At 34.8% G+C, this 17,139-nt stretch overlaps 1 protein-coding gene across 3 annotated transcripts; it reads left to right on the forward strand.

The window, feature by feature from the left end:
* The first annotated feature begins 9,033 nt into the window (after positions 1–9,033).
* On the forward strand, positions 9,034–15,945 carry LOC107807165 (uncharacterized). 3 transcript variants are annotated; one of them, XM_075232917.1, is made up of 5 exons: positions 9,034–9,259; positions 10,277–10,624; positions 10,857–11,154; positions 13,049–13,119; positions 15,117–15,945. In XM_075232917.1, exons 4-5 carry the CDS (start codon positions 13,051–13,053, stop codon positions 15,696–15,698), a joined length of 651 nt encoding a protein of 216 aa, XP_075089018.1. In that variant the 5' UTR covers positions 9,034–9,259; positions 10,277–10,624; positions 10,857–11,154; positions 13,049–13,050; the 3' UTR covers positions 15,699–15,945. The 3 variants fall into 3 exon arrangements, with proteins under 3 accessions (XP_075089018.1, XP_016486982.1, XP_016486981.1); XM_016631496.2 differs by lacking the exon at positions 10,277–10,624 and having other exon boundaries at positions 11,018–11,154; XM_016631495.2 differs by lacking the exons at positions 10,277–10,624; positions 10,857–11,154 and having other exon boundaries at positions 9,036–9,259.
* Positions 15,946–17,139: the final 1,194 nt, after the last annotated feature.

Below are 17,139 nucleotides of genomic sequence, written 5' to 3' on the forward strand. Positions count from 1 at the left end.
CAAATAAATAGACAATTACAGGAAGGGGGATTAGAACGTTTCTACAGCATACGTGGATAAATTTTTATGAATTCTCTATTCTGCCAAAACTTATATCTCGTAGATCTTAGTATTTAGGCAGAATAGCCTAAATGGCACATATATTTGTGTCATTTTGTCTTCCCGGTCCTTATATTTAATAAGGTTTCATCCAGACACCCGAACTCAGTTAAAATATGTATTTTAAACCCCTCTGACCGTTGACTGAACTTATGTGTCATTCATTTGGCTGAGTCAGAAAAATTCATTGTTACACGCTCTAAAAAGGAGAGTGGATATCCTATCGTAACCCCGTTTTCCCTGGCCTTATGAATATCTTGAAATTTTGTGGGATTGTTCCATGATTAAAAACAATAAAAATTTATTTATTCTTCTCCCTTTTTAGCAACCAAAATTCTAAATCTTTTTCAACTATCTGTAACCAATACATAAAAAAAATATAATCTTTATAGATAATTTTGAACATAAATTTGGAAAAAACAATTGAATCGAAGTGAAAATTTTGGAGAAGAAGACTTAAAATTTTGTGCGGATGGTTTGTAAGAGATGAAATCTGAAGTGGAGATTTCTCTCCTTTGTCCCTTTGATTGGTGACCACCACTGATTCCCAACAAGTGTTTCTTGATTAAGTGAAATTTTGGGGTGCGAAAATAGATGCTTACTTGGGGTTTGTTTTAGTCGACGAGAAAGAGATGAAAGATGAGAGAAGTAAGAACAGTGGAGAGGAGTTGGAGGCGATGTGTCGTCGGTGACCCTTTCCGATCTACTCCGCTGGTGGTGTAGCAGTTGTCTCAGGCGATGAAAGTTTTCTTTTGTCGTTTCTGAGTCAATGGATAGAGGAGAGCAAGTAAAAGATTACTGGTGTGGTGTTAGATTTGGCAAGGTGAGCTTTTCCAGTGAGATTTTCGGCGAGAGATTTTGGGGTGGAGACATCAACGAGAAAGAAGGGAACGATGTGCAAATATTTTTATTTGTTTCCTTTTCTTTTTTTTTCTTTTTTTTCATTCTTATCTTGGTCTCCTTTTCAATCTAAAAGGTGCACTTTTCTGAACTTTATATTCTAAAAAGAAGAGGGATTTTTCCTGATTTTCCCAATTACTTTTTCCCTTAGGTGTATTAAGTCGATGATGTGGCATTGATTTATCTGATGTGAACATGATATTTTCTCCACGTCAGGCGAGTGACCAACACGTAACGCCGAAGGGGTTTAAAATACATGTTTTGACTGAGTTCAGGTGTCTGGATGAAACTTCATTAAATACAGGGGTTGAAATGACAAAATGGCACAAGTATAGGTGTCATTTAGGCTATTCTGCCTAGTATTTAATTTGTTGTTTTATGTTATACCGTCAATATTGTAACAGAAACTTAGAATAACCTTAAAAATGAGTTGCCTTTTAATCCGGGAAGAATCCCTTGCATGGCCAAGGAGAGAAGAATTGCAAGTGATCTTAATAATACTCCATCAATTATCATCTACTTTTATATTGATTTTTAATATAGGTGATCCATGTAATATGAGAGGAAAAAATATTGATAACCTTTACCCTACTGGAGGAGCAAGAATTTTTTTTTAATAAGGGTTAAAATATAATAAAGTAAATCTATAATGAAGCTAAGACGTGTCAATATCTACTATATATACATAATAAAATATTTTTTTACCTAGTTATAATGAATGGGTGTCAATGACACCACTTAAATACATGTGACTCTTTATCCCCAAGGCTGCGACATACCCATTTTCCTCCATAGACCAAGAAAGGAAAAGAAAAAAAAACTACACATAAACCACAAGGAGGATAAAATAAAAATAAAAAACAACTATATGCTTTCCATATAGAAAAAAAACACTAAACTCTCTATCTAGTGTTCTTATTATGAAAGATAGTAATAATATAGCCTTTGCTCCAGCAATTTGAAAGATTTCTTGTATGAGACCAAGGATGGCACCAATGTTCAATGAAGACAACATATATAGAATGTACTGCTTTGGTTGCACTATTTCAACGGTTGTAATTATTGCTCGAAATTTTAACAATACTCCCCGCGTAATTAGATGATAGAACAACCGAGGATATTAGTATCACGAATTTAAAAAATGCTAATAAGCAATTTTTGTTTAACTCCTCGCAATCTGCAGTGATAAAAATAATTTGTTGCATTAATAAGGAATATGAATCATTGGAGTGTAAGTGGAACTTGAGTTTCTGAATGAAAAATATTAAGTAATCTTACCGCACATGGCAAAATTTAGAAGTCACTATATTTTTAGAAGTGCATTTATTAGTGAACAGATATTTTAATTCTAATTAATCTATTAATATTTAATATCTTATATACAGACGCTTAAAAATGACTTAACACTTAGATGATACTTTCTTCAAAAGACAAACTCAAACCCTATTTTTCTAAACATTGATTTCAACACCCGCAATAATTTCTAAAAAGATAAAGTCAAAACCAATCATAGCAAAAAGAATTTTTAATCTAGGTTCCCCTGTGTTGAGAAAAATAGACCCGCAAAAATAATATTCACGGTATTAGTAATAAACGCAGAACATTAAGTTATGGTTAAATCAGCAAGAATAGAAATGCAGCAATAATGACACCAAGATTTTACATGGAAACCCTTATGAATAAGGAAAAAACTACGGCCAAGAAGAGCAATTGATATCACTATAGCGAGGAATTTTACACTGTGTAGTAACGAGTAAAAATATTCCTAAGACTACTATACCCTCAAAAAAAATAAACACTCTTTTATTTTTTCCACCTCACTACAATATCTCTCACACTCTATTTTTCTTCACAAACTACTTTCTTATAGTTTATAGAATACCTTGCTCTCTCACTTTTCTCTTTTTGTTGGTGTGTAGAAATAAGAGTTAAAGCTCTCCTTTTATTGCCAAAACCTCACTCTCTAAAGCCTACAATATTTGACAATTTGCACACCCTTTTCATAATTTCAACAAGGTTGACTACCAAACCAAACCAAGTCAATAAAATTGGCTACCAAATCATACCAATTCAACAAGGTTGGCTACCAAACCAAACCAAGTATACAAAATTGGCTACCAAATCATTTGAATGAGATGGACACCATATCAATCTCCCCATCTGGTCTCATTCATCTAGAGGAGGTAGCACTGTCTTCTAGTCTGAGTGCATGCCGACAAGTTCTTTGCATAACTCGAACTTCTCTCTTGGTACCACCTTGGTCAACATATCTTTCACATATAGCAAGAGGATGATAAAATCATCATCAGAAAATCTTTGTACAAATACACAGTGATCTGAAGAAGCCTTCTTGTAGCCTTGCTTCCCCATAACAGACTCAAACTTCTTGTACCACTGTCTAGGAGCTTGCTTCAATCCATATAGACTCTTCTTAAGTTTGCATACAAAATTTTCTTTACCTTTTGCCTTGAAGCCCTCAGGTTGTTCAATATAGATCTCCTCTTCTAAGTCACCGTGAAGAAAAGTAGTCTTCACATTCATCTGCTCAATCTCCAAATCAAGACTAGCAGTCAAACCAAGAATTGTCCGAATGGAGGACACTTTCACGACAGGAGAAAATATTTCGTCAAAGTCAATACCTTTCCTTTGACCAAATCCCTTGACAACCAATCTAGCTTTGTATCTGGCTTCAAACTATGTTCTTCAGCTTTAACTTTGAACACCCACTTATTTTTCAAAGCTCTCATGCCCTTAGGTAATTTCACCAACTCATAAGTATGGTTCTCATGCAAAGATTTCATCTCATCTTGCATGGCTTCAATCCATTGATTCTTGTGCTCATCCTCTATTGCCTCCGCATAACATTTAGGTTCTCCCCCATCAGTGAGTAATACATACTCATTGGGTGAATAACGGGAGGAAGGAGTACGAGGTCTAGAAGACCTCTTGAGTGGAATATCTAACTCGTCCACAGCTTCGTGAGTAGGAGCATCTGCCTCATCAATATTAGCATTGTTATTACCATCACCATCAATATGCTGATCTGGAATATGGTTCTGGGCATCACCATCATCATTGAGCCCACCAACGTCATCCGCATTTGTATAAAGAATTTGATCAAGATTAACTAAACCTTCAGAACTTGGAGATTTTAGCTTCTCGGCTTTGTTAATATCTTCAATGGTTTGATCCTCCACGAAGATAACATCATGGCTTCTCACGACCTTCTTCTCAATTGGATCATATATCCTGTAACCAAACTCATCAAAGCCATAACCAATGAAGATGCATTGCCTTGTCTTAGCATTTAATTTTGATCTCTCATCTTTAGGCACATGTACAAAAGCTTTGCAACCAAACACTTTCAAGTGGTCATAGGAAACATCCTTGTCATATCAAACTCTATTTGGAACATCACTTTGCAAAGCAACCACAAGGGATAGATTAATAACGCGGTGGTCAACAAAGCCTCACCCAAAAGGAATTCAGCAACTTTGCTTCACAAAACAAACATCTGACTCTTTCCATCAAGGTCCTGTTCATTCTTTCTGCTAAACCATTAAGCTGAGGAGTCTTAGGAGGAGTCTTCTGGTGTCTGATACCCTGTTGCTTGCAGTATTCGTCAAACAGTCCACAATATTCACCACTGTTATCAGTACGAATACACTTCAGCTTCTTTCCAGTTTCTCTTTCAACTGAAGCCTGAAACTGCTTAAAGACACCCAACACTTGGTCTTTAGTCTTCAAGATGTAGACCCAAAGTTTCCTTGAATAATCATCAATAAAGGTAGCAAAATAAAGTGCACCACCCAAAGTCCTTGTCTTCATTGGACCACATAAATCTGAATGTACCAAATCAAGCAACTCTGTCTTTCTTAAAGGAGGATGAGACTGGAAAGAAACTCTTTTTTGTTTTCCAGCCAAGCAGTGCTCACATTTTTCTAATTTTGCACTTTTAAAATTTGACAACAATTTTTTCTTGTCTAGAACATTTAGTTCTTTCTCGCTAATGTGGCTAAGCCTCTTATGCCATAACCGTTGAAGAGTTATTGCTCTCAACGGCATTCACCATATCAACATAGGTAGAGGCCGTAGTCCAGTATAGACCATGACATTTTTTCCCACGAGCCACAATCATGGAACCCTTAGTGAACTTCCACTTTACAGCACCATTGGTACTGACATATCCCTCATCATCTAAAACACCAACAGAGATTAAGTGCAAACGAACATCAGGTGCATGTTTTACTTTGTTTAAAACTAGTTTAGTTTCAATACTAGTTTCCAAATAAATCGTTCCAATACCAGCCACCCTAGATACAGTCGCATTACCCATACTCAAAGTTTCAAAGTCACCCTGAGTATATGATGAGAAAAATTCCTTCCTTGATGTCACATGAGATGCGACACTACTGTCCACAACCCAGCTTGACTCATCACAAGCAATATTTATTAGATCCGTATTAAGGACGGTAACAAGATCTTCTGTAGTGATGGTGGCCACATGATTGCCATCTTCTTTTTGTTCTTCCTTGTCTCTATTATCCTTTTTCAAAATCCGGCAGGACTTCTTTATGTGCCATTTTTTCCTGCAATGATAGAACTTAATATCTTTAAGTCTGCTTCTGGATTTGCTTCTATTATGTTCTCTATTTTGAGAACCCCGATTCTTGCTTCTCCCCCTATAGTCAGTCACCAAAACATCTGATGAGGAGGAACCTTGAGATTTTCTTCTCATCTCTTCATTTAAAAGGCTGCTCTTGGCAAGATCCATAGAGATCACACCATCCGGAGCAAAATTTGATAATGAAGTTCTAAGAATTTCCCAAGAATCTGGCAGAGAACCAAGTAGAAACAGGCCTTGAATTTCTTTATCAAATTTAATGTCCATAGCAGATAACTAGTTCATGATCCCCTGAAAATTATTCAGATGATCTGTCATCGCGGAACCATCATGGTATTTTAAATCCAACATCTGCTTTATTAGAAACATCTTGTTGTTTCCAGTTTTCTGAGCATACAAACTTTCAAGGTGCTCCCATAGGGTCCGAGCATGTGTCTCCCCAGAAATATGGTTTAAAACATTGTCGTCAACCCACTGTCTAATAAAACCGCAAACTTGCCTGTGTAACAGATTTCACTCCTCGTCTGATTTATTATCAGCCTTTATAGTGGCGAAGACAGGTTGATGAAAATTCTTGACATAGAACAAATCTTCCATTTTGCCCTTCCAAATGGCATAGTTTGTGTCATTCAAAGTAACTATTCTACTAGTGTTGGCTTCCATCGTTTATCACAAATACAAATACTATTTATTAGGAGACCAAAGTAATTCTTTTCTAATGTGGAAGTTCAGACTGTGCTGCAACCACAGAGCATACTCAGACAGAACCTTGGCTCTCATACCACTTGTTGGAAAAAATAGACCAGCAAAAATAATATTCACGGTATTAGTGATAAATGCAGAACACTAAGTTATGGTTAAATCAGCAAGAATAGAAATGCAGCAATAATGACACCAAGATTTTACGTGAAAACCCTTTTGAATAAGGGAAAAACCACGGCCAAGAAGAGCAACTGATATCACTATAGCGAGGAATTTTACACTGTGTAGTAACGAGTAAAAATACTCCTAAGACTACTATACCCTCAAAAGAAATAAACATTCTTTTGCTTTTTCCACCTCACTACAATATCTCTCACACTCTATTTTTCTTCACAAACTATTTTCTTATAGTTTATGGAATACCTTGCTGTCTCTCTTTTCTCTCTTTGTTGGTGTGTAGAAATGAGAGTTAAAGCTCTCCTTTTATTGCCAAAACCTCACTCTCCAAAGCCTACAATATTTGACAATTTGTACACCCTTTTCACAATTTCAACAAGATTGGCTACCAAACCAAATCAAGTCAATAAAATTGGTTACCAAATCATACCAATTCAACAAGGTTGGCTACCAAACCAAACCAAGTCAACAAAATTGGCTACCAAATCATTTGAATGAGATGGACACTATATCACACTGCAACTTATATTTAGGATTAATTCCAGTGTTGAAACATAGTCGTATACTCCATCTAACAATTTTTTTTTCTTATTTTACTTAATACAAACACAATTGATTAAGCTTTATTAACTCATTGTCCCATAATGTTGCTCCTAACATCATTTGGAAGTAACATCTACAGATATAATTAATGTGTCTTTGCAATTGGTCATTCATATTGAATATACTAGATATTTCTTTTTTCTAACAGAAAATGCGCTAGGAAAGATAAGTATCTTTGGGAATTTTCATTAGCCAAGTTGATTTTATTATCAACAACAACAACAACATCCCAATATAATCCCACAAGTGAGGTCTGGGGATGGTAGTATATACGCAGACCTTACCTCTACCCCGAGGGACAGAGAGGTTGTTTCACATAACAATTTGATTTTATTATCACCAAACCAAGTTGATTTTATTATCACATAACAAAATACCATTTGCACATGATGTTCAAAGTATGTCGCTCTTTTTAAATTTTAAGAAATACACAACACCACTCCTTAATAATAAGAAGAGCTAAAGCAGGATGCAATATGCCCTCTACAGATAAATCATTTATTTTTGAAGAATCACCAAATTTTGTCAGTACTTTTTTGCAAAGGGACCAAACTGGAGATACTCGTACTAGGAAGACAACATGCTTGCTGCAAGAACAACTGGAGGACCTGGATCAGCACACTTTTGATATCCATTTCAACGATCTGAGCACGGCTGCTTCTAGTGGCAACACTGTAATGGCTAATTATAATAACATAGATAGTAATTTGTAATAGTCATCTATCAACCAACTATAGTACAGATGCATACGCATCACCCTCTCTGCAGTCACTCTAATTATGTTTAATGCAATGTTATCTTTCTCACCAAAAAAATAAAATAAGAAGAGGTGTAAACTTCTTCTTTTTAGTGAATAACCAGATCACATGAGTGAAGGCGAAGTTAATGATGTGTGGCTATAATTTCATAGTTTCGGACATTATTCGCCTAGCGTTTTATATGCTTTAATGATAAATTATATTTTATTCGCGCGTAATGGAGTCTATTTTATGTGTAGGTGAATTGGAGATGAAAGTAGAGCAAAAGGGATACTTAAACGTTGTGCTCGAGAACAGTGAAAAAGAGAGGCCAGGCAAAGGCCAACTCAACTAGGCTTTAGCCTGGCGAGGCCAGCCAAAGGCCAGGCTGGCGACGCCAGGCCTGGGGCCAGGTCCAGTCGGAATTTTGAAAACTTATTTCGTCTCCTGGTTTGACTAGGACTTGGCCTACACGTTTAGATCTTTTCCTACATATATAAATAGACCTAAAAACGTCACTTTGGACACAATTTAGACCGAGAAGAAGGGACTCTCGCTCTGTTTCAATCAAGAACAATCAAAATCACGTTTTCTTTTTATTCACATTAAAGTTTTCTAGCTAGTTTTCACCTAAAATTCAAGAAATTTTAATTTACTGGAGCCTAAAGAATACACCCATTTGTTTTTACTTAGATCTAATGAGATGTTCTTTTCTCTGTTTAAAATATACTAATTGGTGTCGTTTAGGAGATTCTATGGAGGAAGTGTAATGTTTATTTGCAATAAAAGAGAGACGGAGAAATAAAAAATGAAAGCGGGGGCAGTAAACATTTCTTCGTTTTATTACTTTATGGTTAAAAAATTATCACTTAATTAATGAACAAGCAAATCTAACCTTTAAAAGTTCTTTTTGTCCACGTGGCATTTTTCAAGAGGATTATTGCCCAGTACTGGAGCAGAGCCTATCCCGTTAATTAGTATATCAATATTTTGATATACAATTTGTACCCTATCAGTTAATCTTCACGACCAAATATGAAATAAATATAATTTCAAATCCACATGGGGAATATATTATTAATCCCAGTAAAAAACTATCCATGTGAATAACTTAATGGTTGAGTTACCAAATGTGACTCTTTTAAATAAAAAAAAAGTTGTCAAACTAAAAATTGGATGATCTCAGCAGATTATTGGCCTTTCGTTCTCAAACTCGGGCACCCAAATGGAGCGAAAGGACACAGTTCATTTTCCTGTCCCCTTCTCGCACACTCAAAAACCTCAATTGGGATTGTACCCGTACATTCTCTTCCCTTTACTTGAGCTCAACTGTGGTATCTGTTTCCAAGATTTTTCTCTGTTGTTCTTCTGCTTCCTGACTTCCCCATTCATTCTTGAAGCTGGGCTGGAATATAAGGTATAATTCATGAATTTTAACTATTGATTGATAGATGATTTTCTTACTTATTTGTTTCGGAGCTGTAGGTGTTTTCTTGGTGGATTGTCCAATTGACATCTGTAAATTATTATGATTCATCTGAACCCTTTATGCCTGGGAACTCAATTTATTGTGGATGTTACTCTCTATTCTAGGGTTAGTTGTTTCAGTAAAAGTGGCTTTTGATAGTGGGTCGATGAATATGAAATTGGTGGGGTGAAATGAAAACAAGATTTAATCTTGGTTATGTATCTCGAATACTGAAAAAAATAAAGTACCTAAAGAAGAAAAAAACCCATGTATCAAAGAAAAAAAATACAATTCTCTAGTGTGACACGCTTATATTATTAGTCCTAAAGCCAACTGAGGCAATACATAGCTTCAACTTATTAACACCAACTACTTTGGTCAACATGTTGGCAGGGTTCTTCGATTCTCTGTACGTTCCTTCACTTATCAACACCCGGATATGATGATACCTTAGTTAGATGTGCATCGATCTTGCATGAATCACTGGATTCTTGGAACGATGAATTGCACTTTGACTATTACTGAGTTCATAGTAGTCTTGTTCTTTACCCAATTATTTCAGAAAGTTGTTGAGCCAAATCATCTCTTTTCCAACTTTTGTACTTATCATACATACAAAAGGTGCTTAGCAGATTCAATCATGATGGAAAGACCAAAAATACCCCGCTAGGAAGTAACTTAATCTGTCTGAGGAGCTATAACCAAAGATAGATGAAGAAAGAAAGTACATGTCTAAAGTACTATATGCTTCAACAATAGGAAGTTTGATGTATGTTATGGTATATACTAGGCTTGACATATAGCCCATGCAGTTGGAGTTATCAATAGATACATGTCAGGCCCAGAAAAAGAGCATTGGGAATGTGTAAAATGGACTTTTGCGATACCTTAAAGGCATCTCAAGTAATGCACTTTGTTTTAAAATGACCAATATTATCTTACAAGAATTTTCTGATGCAAACTTAGGGGGTGATCTGGAAAGGGAACAAAGACAAGTGTTTCTCAGTCAAGGGGGCTTACAAGCTTCTGCGCAATCCTGGACAACAACAATGCTTCCATGCTTCTGGCCTTGGAGACTTTATTAGAGTTGTTAGAGTCCTTGTAAGAAGAATCTTGGACAGATTTAAATATGTCTCTTCCTTTTTTTGTAATGTGATTTCCAAATTCCAACACAAGCTTTGTGTTGATGAATATACTGTTACCTTTATTAAAAAAAAAACTTAAGGGGTGATCTGGATAGTCAGAAAAGTACTACAGACTATGCGTTCACCTAGGGTGGTACTGCTGGTAGTTGGATGTCCAGACTTCAAAAAGGTATTGCTCTATCTACCACTTAAGTAGAATACATGGTAATCTTAGAAGATGAAAAAGAGATCATTTGGCTCAAGAACTTTCTGAAATAGTTGGGGAAAGAATAGGACGACTGTGAACTCTTCAGTAATAGTTAAAGTGCAATTCGTCTTGCCAAGAATTTAATATTTCACGCAAGATCAGAAAGGATCATCATATCCTATAGTTGATAAGTGAAGGAACTCTTTGCCTGCAGAAGTACAAGGATAAAATACTCCCGCCGACATGTTGACCAAAGTAGTCATTGTTGATAAGCTAAAGCTATGTATTGTCTCAATTGTCCTTCAAGACTAATATTGTGAAGGTATCACATTAGAGAATAATAATTCTTTTTCTTTAATGTACATGTGATTGCAGGGCACAAATCCGGTACAAATTTAAAAGTAAGAAAAGAAAGAAAGAAATTGAAAAGAGAAAAAGGGCAAACACAATAGGCAAGTGATGACTTTGCAATGTCTGCAAAGAAGAAAAAATAATGTGAAGTAGTTTGTCAGGTGAGAGACTTTATCTCTAAATTTCATTCCTATGACATATGCGATTACATCAACGAGTATTCTAGAACCTATAAATATGTCTATGCCCCTCATTTACGGATCATCTCATCCCAATTTATTCTTTTCTCTTCAACAATAAAACCTATTCTCTATGTGGTCGTAGAGTAGGCAAAAATTGTCGAACCACGTAAATCTTGTCGTGTCTTGTGGAATTTATTAATTTTCTCTTTTAATAATTTTTCTTCTATTAGCCTGACACGCTTCTCTTTGTAATAGTCTAAACCATTCATGAACATTACAATGAAAATGACTAAAACATTTACTAATATATAATTAAGTATATGTACAGGAGCTACCAAGCTGGATTTAGGTAGAATGTAGCGTACTGATTACGAACAAGAAGCAATACCAAGGAAATGGTGATTAAGTTTGAGTTCTTTGACATGGGCCTACGTGAAAAAAAAAGAGTTGTCAGAACCTTATGGTCAATGTTATCAAAGGCAAAAAGCACAAAAAAAACTCTTAGGTCGTTTGGGGCTTTAAGCGGCGCATATAAAGCGTGAACTTTAATGAAGAAAGGCTCAAATGGAGAAAATTACAAAAATGTGTGGGTAGTCCAACAGTAATAATAATACACATGAATAACAAATATATGGACAAATAAATTGAATAAAATTACGATAAAGTGAAATATCAATTGTATAGTGTCGCCTCTTCAGGATTCGTTCATTGGCTAGGAAAAGTATGTCTTAGAGCCTTAATGACAACACTGAAGGGCATGCTAATCGAAACGAAGCAGAGCGCTCAACATGTTTTGCGTCGCTTAAGCGCTTTAAGCATGCATTTGACAACACTGCTTATGCTGTGAGAGGATGAGTGTGATGCGTAGCATCAAGTTAAAACTCATGTTTGTGTAACGAGTGGTTTTCAAAACAAGAGAGAAAATGGAGGAATTGGCATATCTTGACTACAAGTAAGAGGACAGTTTGTTGCTGTACACTATGAAGAGGGTTAATTCTATGATGGTTGGGGTCCAGGGGTAATCATGTTGCAAAGAATTGTCTCCGGAATGTGCAGAAGAAACAGATTCTGTATCTTAGGCCTCTTGATTTTTTAAAAGCACCAGATAATGGGTGGTGCCAGAATTACCATGCTACCGTGATGGTTTGACTTTTTCTCATGAAACTTTTTGGAATTTTTTTTTTACAGGGGGAGGGGGGCTTAAGTTACTTGTCAAGCAAATGCACTAGTTGTTTTATACACTATAAGGGACCTTATCGATCAATATATATGTCTATAAATATGATGGATCGCTATTTTACATGATGAAAATTCCAAGTTCTGTGTGCATTTCTGTTGTATCATGTCCTTACATATTGCTACCTTTGCGTTATTTGAGGCTCCAAGAAGTCTTTAGTCTCGGTTCCCCTACACCTGATCATTTTCGGATAATGAAGGATTTAATAACCATTCCTCAAAGGATTTAATAACCAAATTCTTGTATTTGATCCTTGATCTATGCATTAACTGAAAATGGAGGATATTGAACCTCTTAGTAAGCTAGTATTGGAGGATTAGTTCGGTAACTTCTCATCCTCATGGTATAATATGGAGCTGCTCCTACTAGTATAAATAACAGAGAGATGGTTATTGTTATGGGATCCACCCACTGAGGATTTTAGCTTTGCGATCTTATGTTCCCTAGGAAATTAGTTAGTGTGACAGATTCTAATATTGGTGTCTAGAGTTTTATTTTCGCATTTGTCCATTTATTCATTTTGTTATTATCATTACTACCATTGTTGTTTTTGTCGTCATCGTCGTTGTTATTTAGATTTGCCTCATTAATGATAAGATCGATTAACTATTTCTCACGCTATGCTTTATGGTGCAGGGATGCTAGGAAAATCATTTGCTTCTCCTTTGCTGACCTTTAACTCCGTATCATGCTTCTCCTCTCCTGGTGTAAGTATAACTTCTGCCTTACATTTTTCTTTTCTTTTGCATTTTGGTAGAAACCATTGAGTGGTTAGTTTCGTTTCAAGGGTTAGAAATTGTGGTATTTAATCTCAATATCCCTGAGTTAATGCTGGGGCTACTAGACTCCAAATTACCATGTTATCTCCTTCGTGATTTATTATTATTATTTTTTTATTTCTGTTTTATTTTATGTGACTATGCTTAATAGATACAGAGTATGAGATGTTACAATATCAGTTGAAAAGTGGATAGAGAAAACATCACAAGAATTCTGAAAGTTGTATAGAGTAATAGTATGAATGGAACAATCAATGGTGGTCAATAAAGTGGATGAAAATTAGCGGGTAACCAGTGTTCAAATTTTAGCGAAGACAGAAAAGGAATAATTGAGGTGCACCCAATGGCCTGGACACCACTGTTACAAAAGAAAAAGTATAAATGAAATGGTGTCAAATTATTTGAAACAATCAAATGGAAAAGGCGTCATTTAAGTTAGAAAAAAGAATATTTTTATAGTCGAACCTCTCTATAACAACATCCTTATATAACAACCATTCACTGTAAAAGCCAAGTTATTCTCAAAACTGATTTTTTAAGTTATATTTTACCTCTCTATAACATCTTTTTACCAATAACAACAACATCAATATTTATAGCAGAACGTTCTTTGTAAAATTACCTCTCTATAACAACCATATAGAATCTTTAAGATTACTAATAATAATTCTAAAAATATGCACACAATCTTTTCCATTTAACAAAGTTTCTATCTTGCATAAGATTTGAAGATTTGCACATGATATCTTTTCCATTGGATAAATTCCAAAAAATATTTAGATATAAAATTTAACGGTTAAGCTCTTAGATTGTCTTCAAGGAAAAGTTATTAGATACTTTTTTGCTGAAATTTTGATATGAATCTTCGCCAGTTCAAGCATTATATCGCTAATAATAGAATAAAATCTACGAAAAAGCTACAATTACAAAATTCTTCCATCAATCTTGAAAAAATTTATTTTTTTAGCTAGCTTTAAAATGTCCTCCTTAGAGTTTAAATCTGTATGCTTTTAGTTATGAATTTATTAATAATGTAATAGCTTTTTTCAATATTTAACTAGTGAAATATGCATATCTTTTGAGATTTTAAATTTAAATAATTTTATTATCTTTATATGTAATATTAAAAAAGGAAAAATAATTGATTTTTTGGATAACTTTTATCTATAACAACCAAAAAATATTTAAACATCGAATGTTGTTATAAGTTTATAACAATCATTCACTATAAAAGCCAAAAAATATTGGAACAAACGAGGATGTTATAGAGAGGGTTGACTGTATTTCATTTTTAAATGTATTGGTTAATAACTAATTTTATCTTTGTTATTCTCTTGGTACTTGTGTATTTGCAGACTCTATAAAATTGCAATGTTAAAAAATCTTCAGCTAGTCTATGATGGTGAATGCCTATATCATCTCTGATGTTACAAAATCTAGGGGAAGGAAAGCGCAGTTCTCTGACATGCTTTTAGGTCTGGAAAAAGCTCAAAAAAGAAGAATAGATATAGGACTTTCATATAGTTGACCCCAACTAGTTTGAGACCAAGATATAGTTGATTGATGGATCAATTGATGCTTTTAGATTTGAAATCTTGGAAAGGCTGCATACTTTTAAGTTGAAAAAGAATTCATAACCTCGCATTTTGAAACAAGTGTGTGTCAGATTCTGCCTAAGCAAGATCCATAGAAAGATGGTGAAGGTTAATTTAACTCCTTGTGAGATGATGATTTTCCGAAGAATGGTTATTTGAGGATATTGATATAGCTGATCCAACTAGTTTGGGATTGAGGAGTGGTTGTTTTATTGTTGTTTTTGATAAATTACAAAATCATTCATTTCTTCCGTGTTGTTCAGTCTTTAATATCAGCCCAATATACTCTCTGGTGAAACTAGCTCATAATACCTTTTTCTTACTCAACAGTGTGATTCTGGCTCAATAGCAGCAAACAATCTAGTAGGGTGGTATGTAAATTGCTCGAATAACTTTACATCAAATGTCACCAAAGGATCTTGGACATCTGATAATCTGCCCAAGAAATGGAAGTTGCATTCAACAGCTACTGACAATATAGAATTAACTGAAGAAGAGAAGAAAACATGGAATGATAGCAGAGAAGCTCTGTCTGCATTCAAATTTAGCCCTGAGGAGGAAGACAAAATCTTAGGAAAAGCATTTGGCCAGATACATTCGCCTTATTGGTATGAAGAACGGAAGAAAGAGGTTCCAAGACTTGAAGTTGTGAATGAGATATTGGATTATCTAAGGAGCTTAAGCCTTACCGATGATGATCTTACTAAACTTCTTAAGAAATTCCCAGAAGTTCTTGGATGTAGCCTTGAAGATGAAATGAAAAACAATGTGGAAATCTTGGCGAAACAATGGGGGATTGAAGGTAAAACTCTGACAAAAGTGCTACTTCGAAATCCAAAAGTTTTAGGCTACAACGTCGATTGCAAAGGTGATTGTGTGGCTAAATGCACTCGTTGTTGGGCTCGGTTCTAACTGTATTCTTCTTGTTTCTTTCTCATCCTTTTTACTTTATGTATAATGAATGTCTCACACAGAATCATTCTTCAAACCTTGTATCTAATTATAGATGATGAGGATAATGATTCAGCGGTAAAGCTGTTATCCTGCATCATAGGGTTCTAAGATTAGATTTTCACCAAATCTTTATGTTGTCGTAAACTTAAAATATTAAATATAATGAGCAACACCACCCACCCCGTTCCCCTGGGAAAAGGGAAAAGGAAGAACTTCTAATTAAGTGCAGGTGGATCTTTCTTGGCTACAACGAAAAAGTTGTTAATTACTGTAGTCAGGTACTAGTATTCATTTCTGGTGATGTGGTTATCAATTAACTATGGAGACATAAAGTCTTTATGTCTCCACCAGGGGATCTTCATCACAATTGAGCTTTAAAGATACACTCAAGCACATATACTCCGTTCTGGCACTGCTACGGGAATCATTAATTTTGTTTTGGTTACTAACATGTTTCAGTTTGCTATTTGTATTCTAAATAAATGCTTGTAGGTAGGGGTGGGACTGCATTTTCCCTGAAAAAGAAATCAAATCAAGTAAGCCGGTTTTTTAATTATTCGAACCAAACTAAACCAATTAAGTCGGGATTTTATCGATTTGATTTATGTTGGTTGTTTGTTTTTTTGGAATTTTTATCGGTCTATCAAACACATATTCCGGCGACTACATTTTCAACATAACACTATCAAACCAATTGCTCTTTAAGAAATCTATCATTTATCAAGATATATTGATAATAATTGAATCAAATAGTGATGAATAATTTAAGGACTCGATTAAAAATAGATATTTTTAACATGAAATAGATTCTCGTACTTAGCAAAAGAAAACTACAGCTAGAATGTAAAGGCAAAACATTAGATTATTATAATAGCAAAAAACTAGACTAAAAGTGTAAACGATTAACATGTACCATAAAATTTTAGAAACTTTGTATAAAAAATATATATGTATATAGGTGTAATATCAAATTTTAAATAGCTACTTCTATAGTCGGTTTGAATCGATTTTTCGGTTATTTTTTTATTAAAACCAAAACTATACAAAATTTGTTCGGTTTTTAAAATTTAAAACCAAAACCAAACCAAAAAAGTATCAATTTTTTGGTCGGTTTGGTTTGATTTTTCGGGTTTTTATGAACACCGTACTTGTAGGGGAAGTGCACAGTTAGCCACTAATTAGAATTGTATTTACTCTTTAGCCACTGTTTAAAATGTATTTACTCTTTAGCCAGTGCTTTAATAAAATTTTACCTCCTGGACAAAAATACCCATATGCTTGACATGGTGTCCTTAACTTCATGAGTGCTTCTACGTGTTCTTCTTTCGGGATGTGGGTGATCGACCACTCCCTGAACCGTGTGAGCAAAGTTTGAACTTTAATAACATACTATTGCATA

Source organism: Nicotiana tabacum, chromosome 16 (assembly GCF_000715075.1).
Source record: "Nicotiana tabacum cultivar K326 chromosome 16, ASM71507v2, whole genome shotgun sequence".
NCBI lineage: Eukaryota > Viridiplantae > Streptophyta > Magnoliopsida > Solanales > Solanaceae > Nicotiana > Nicotiana tabacum.

Coding starts and splice junctions, on each gene's coding strand:
- LOC107807165 (XM_075232917.1), top strand. CDS start 13,051: ATGCTAGGAAAATCATTTGCTTCTCCTTTGCTGACCTTTAACTCCGTA. Junction 13,120..15,116: donor CATGCTTCTCCTCTCCTGGT/GTAAGTATAACT, acceptor CTTACTCAACAG/TGTGATTCTGGCTCAATAGC.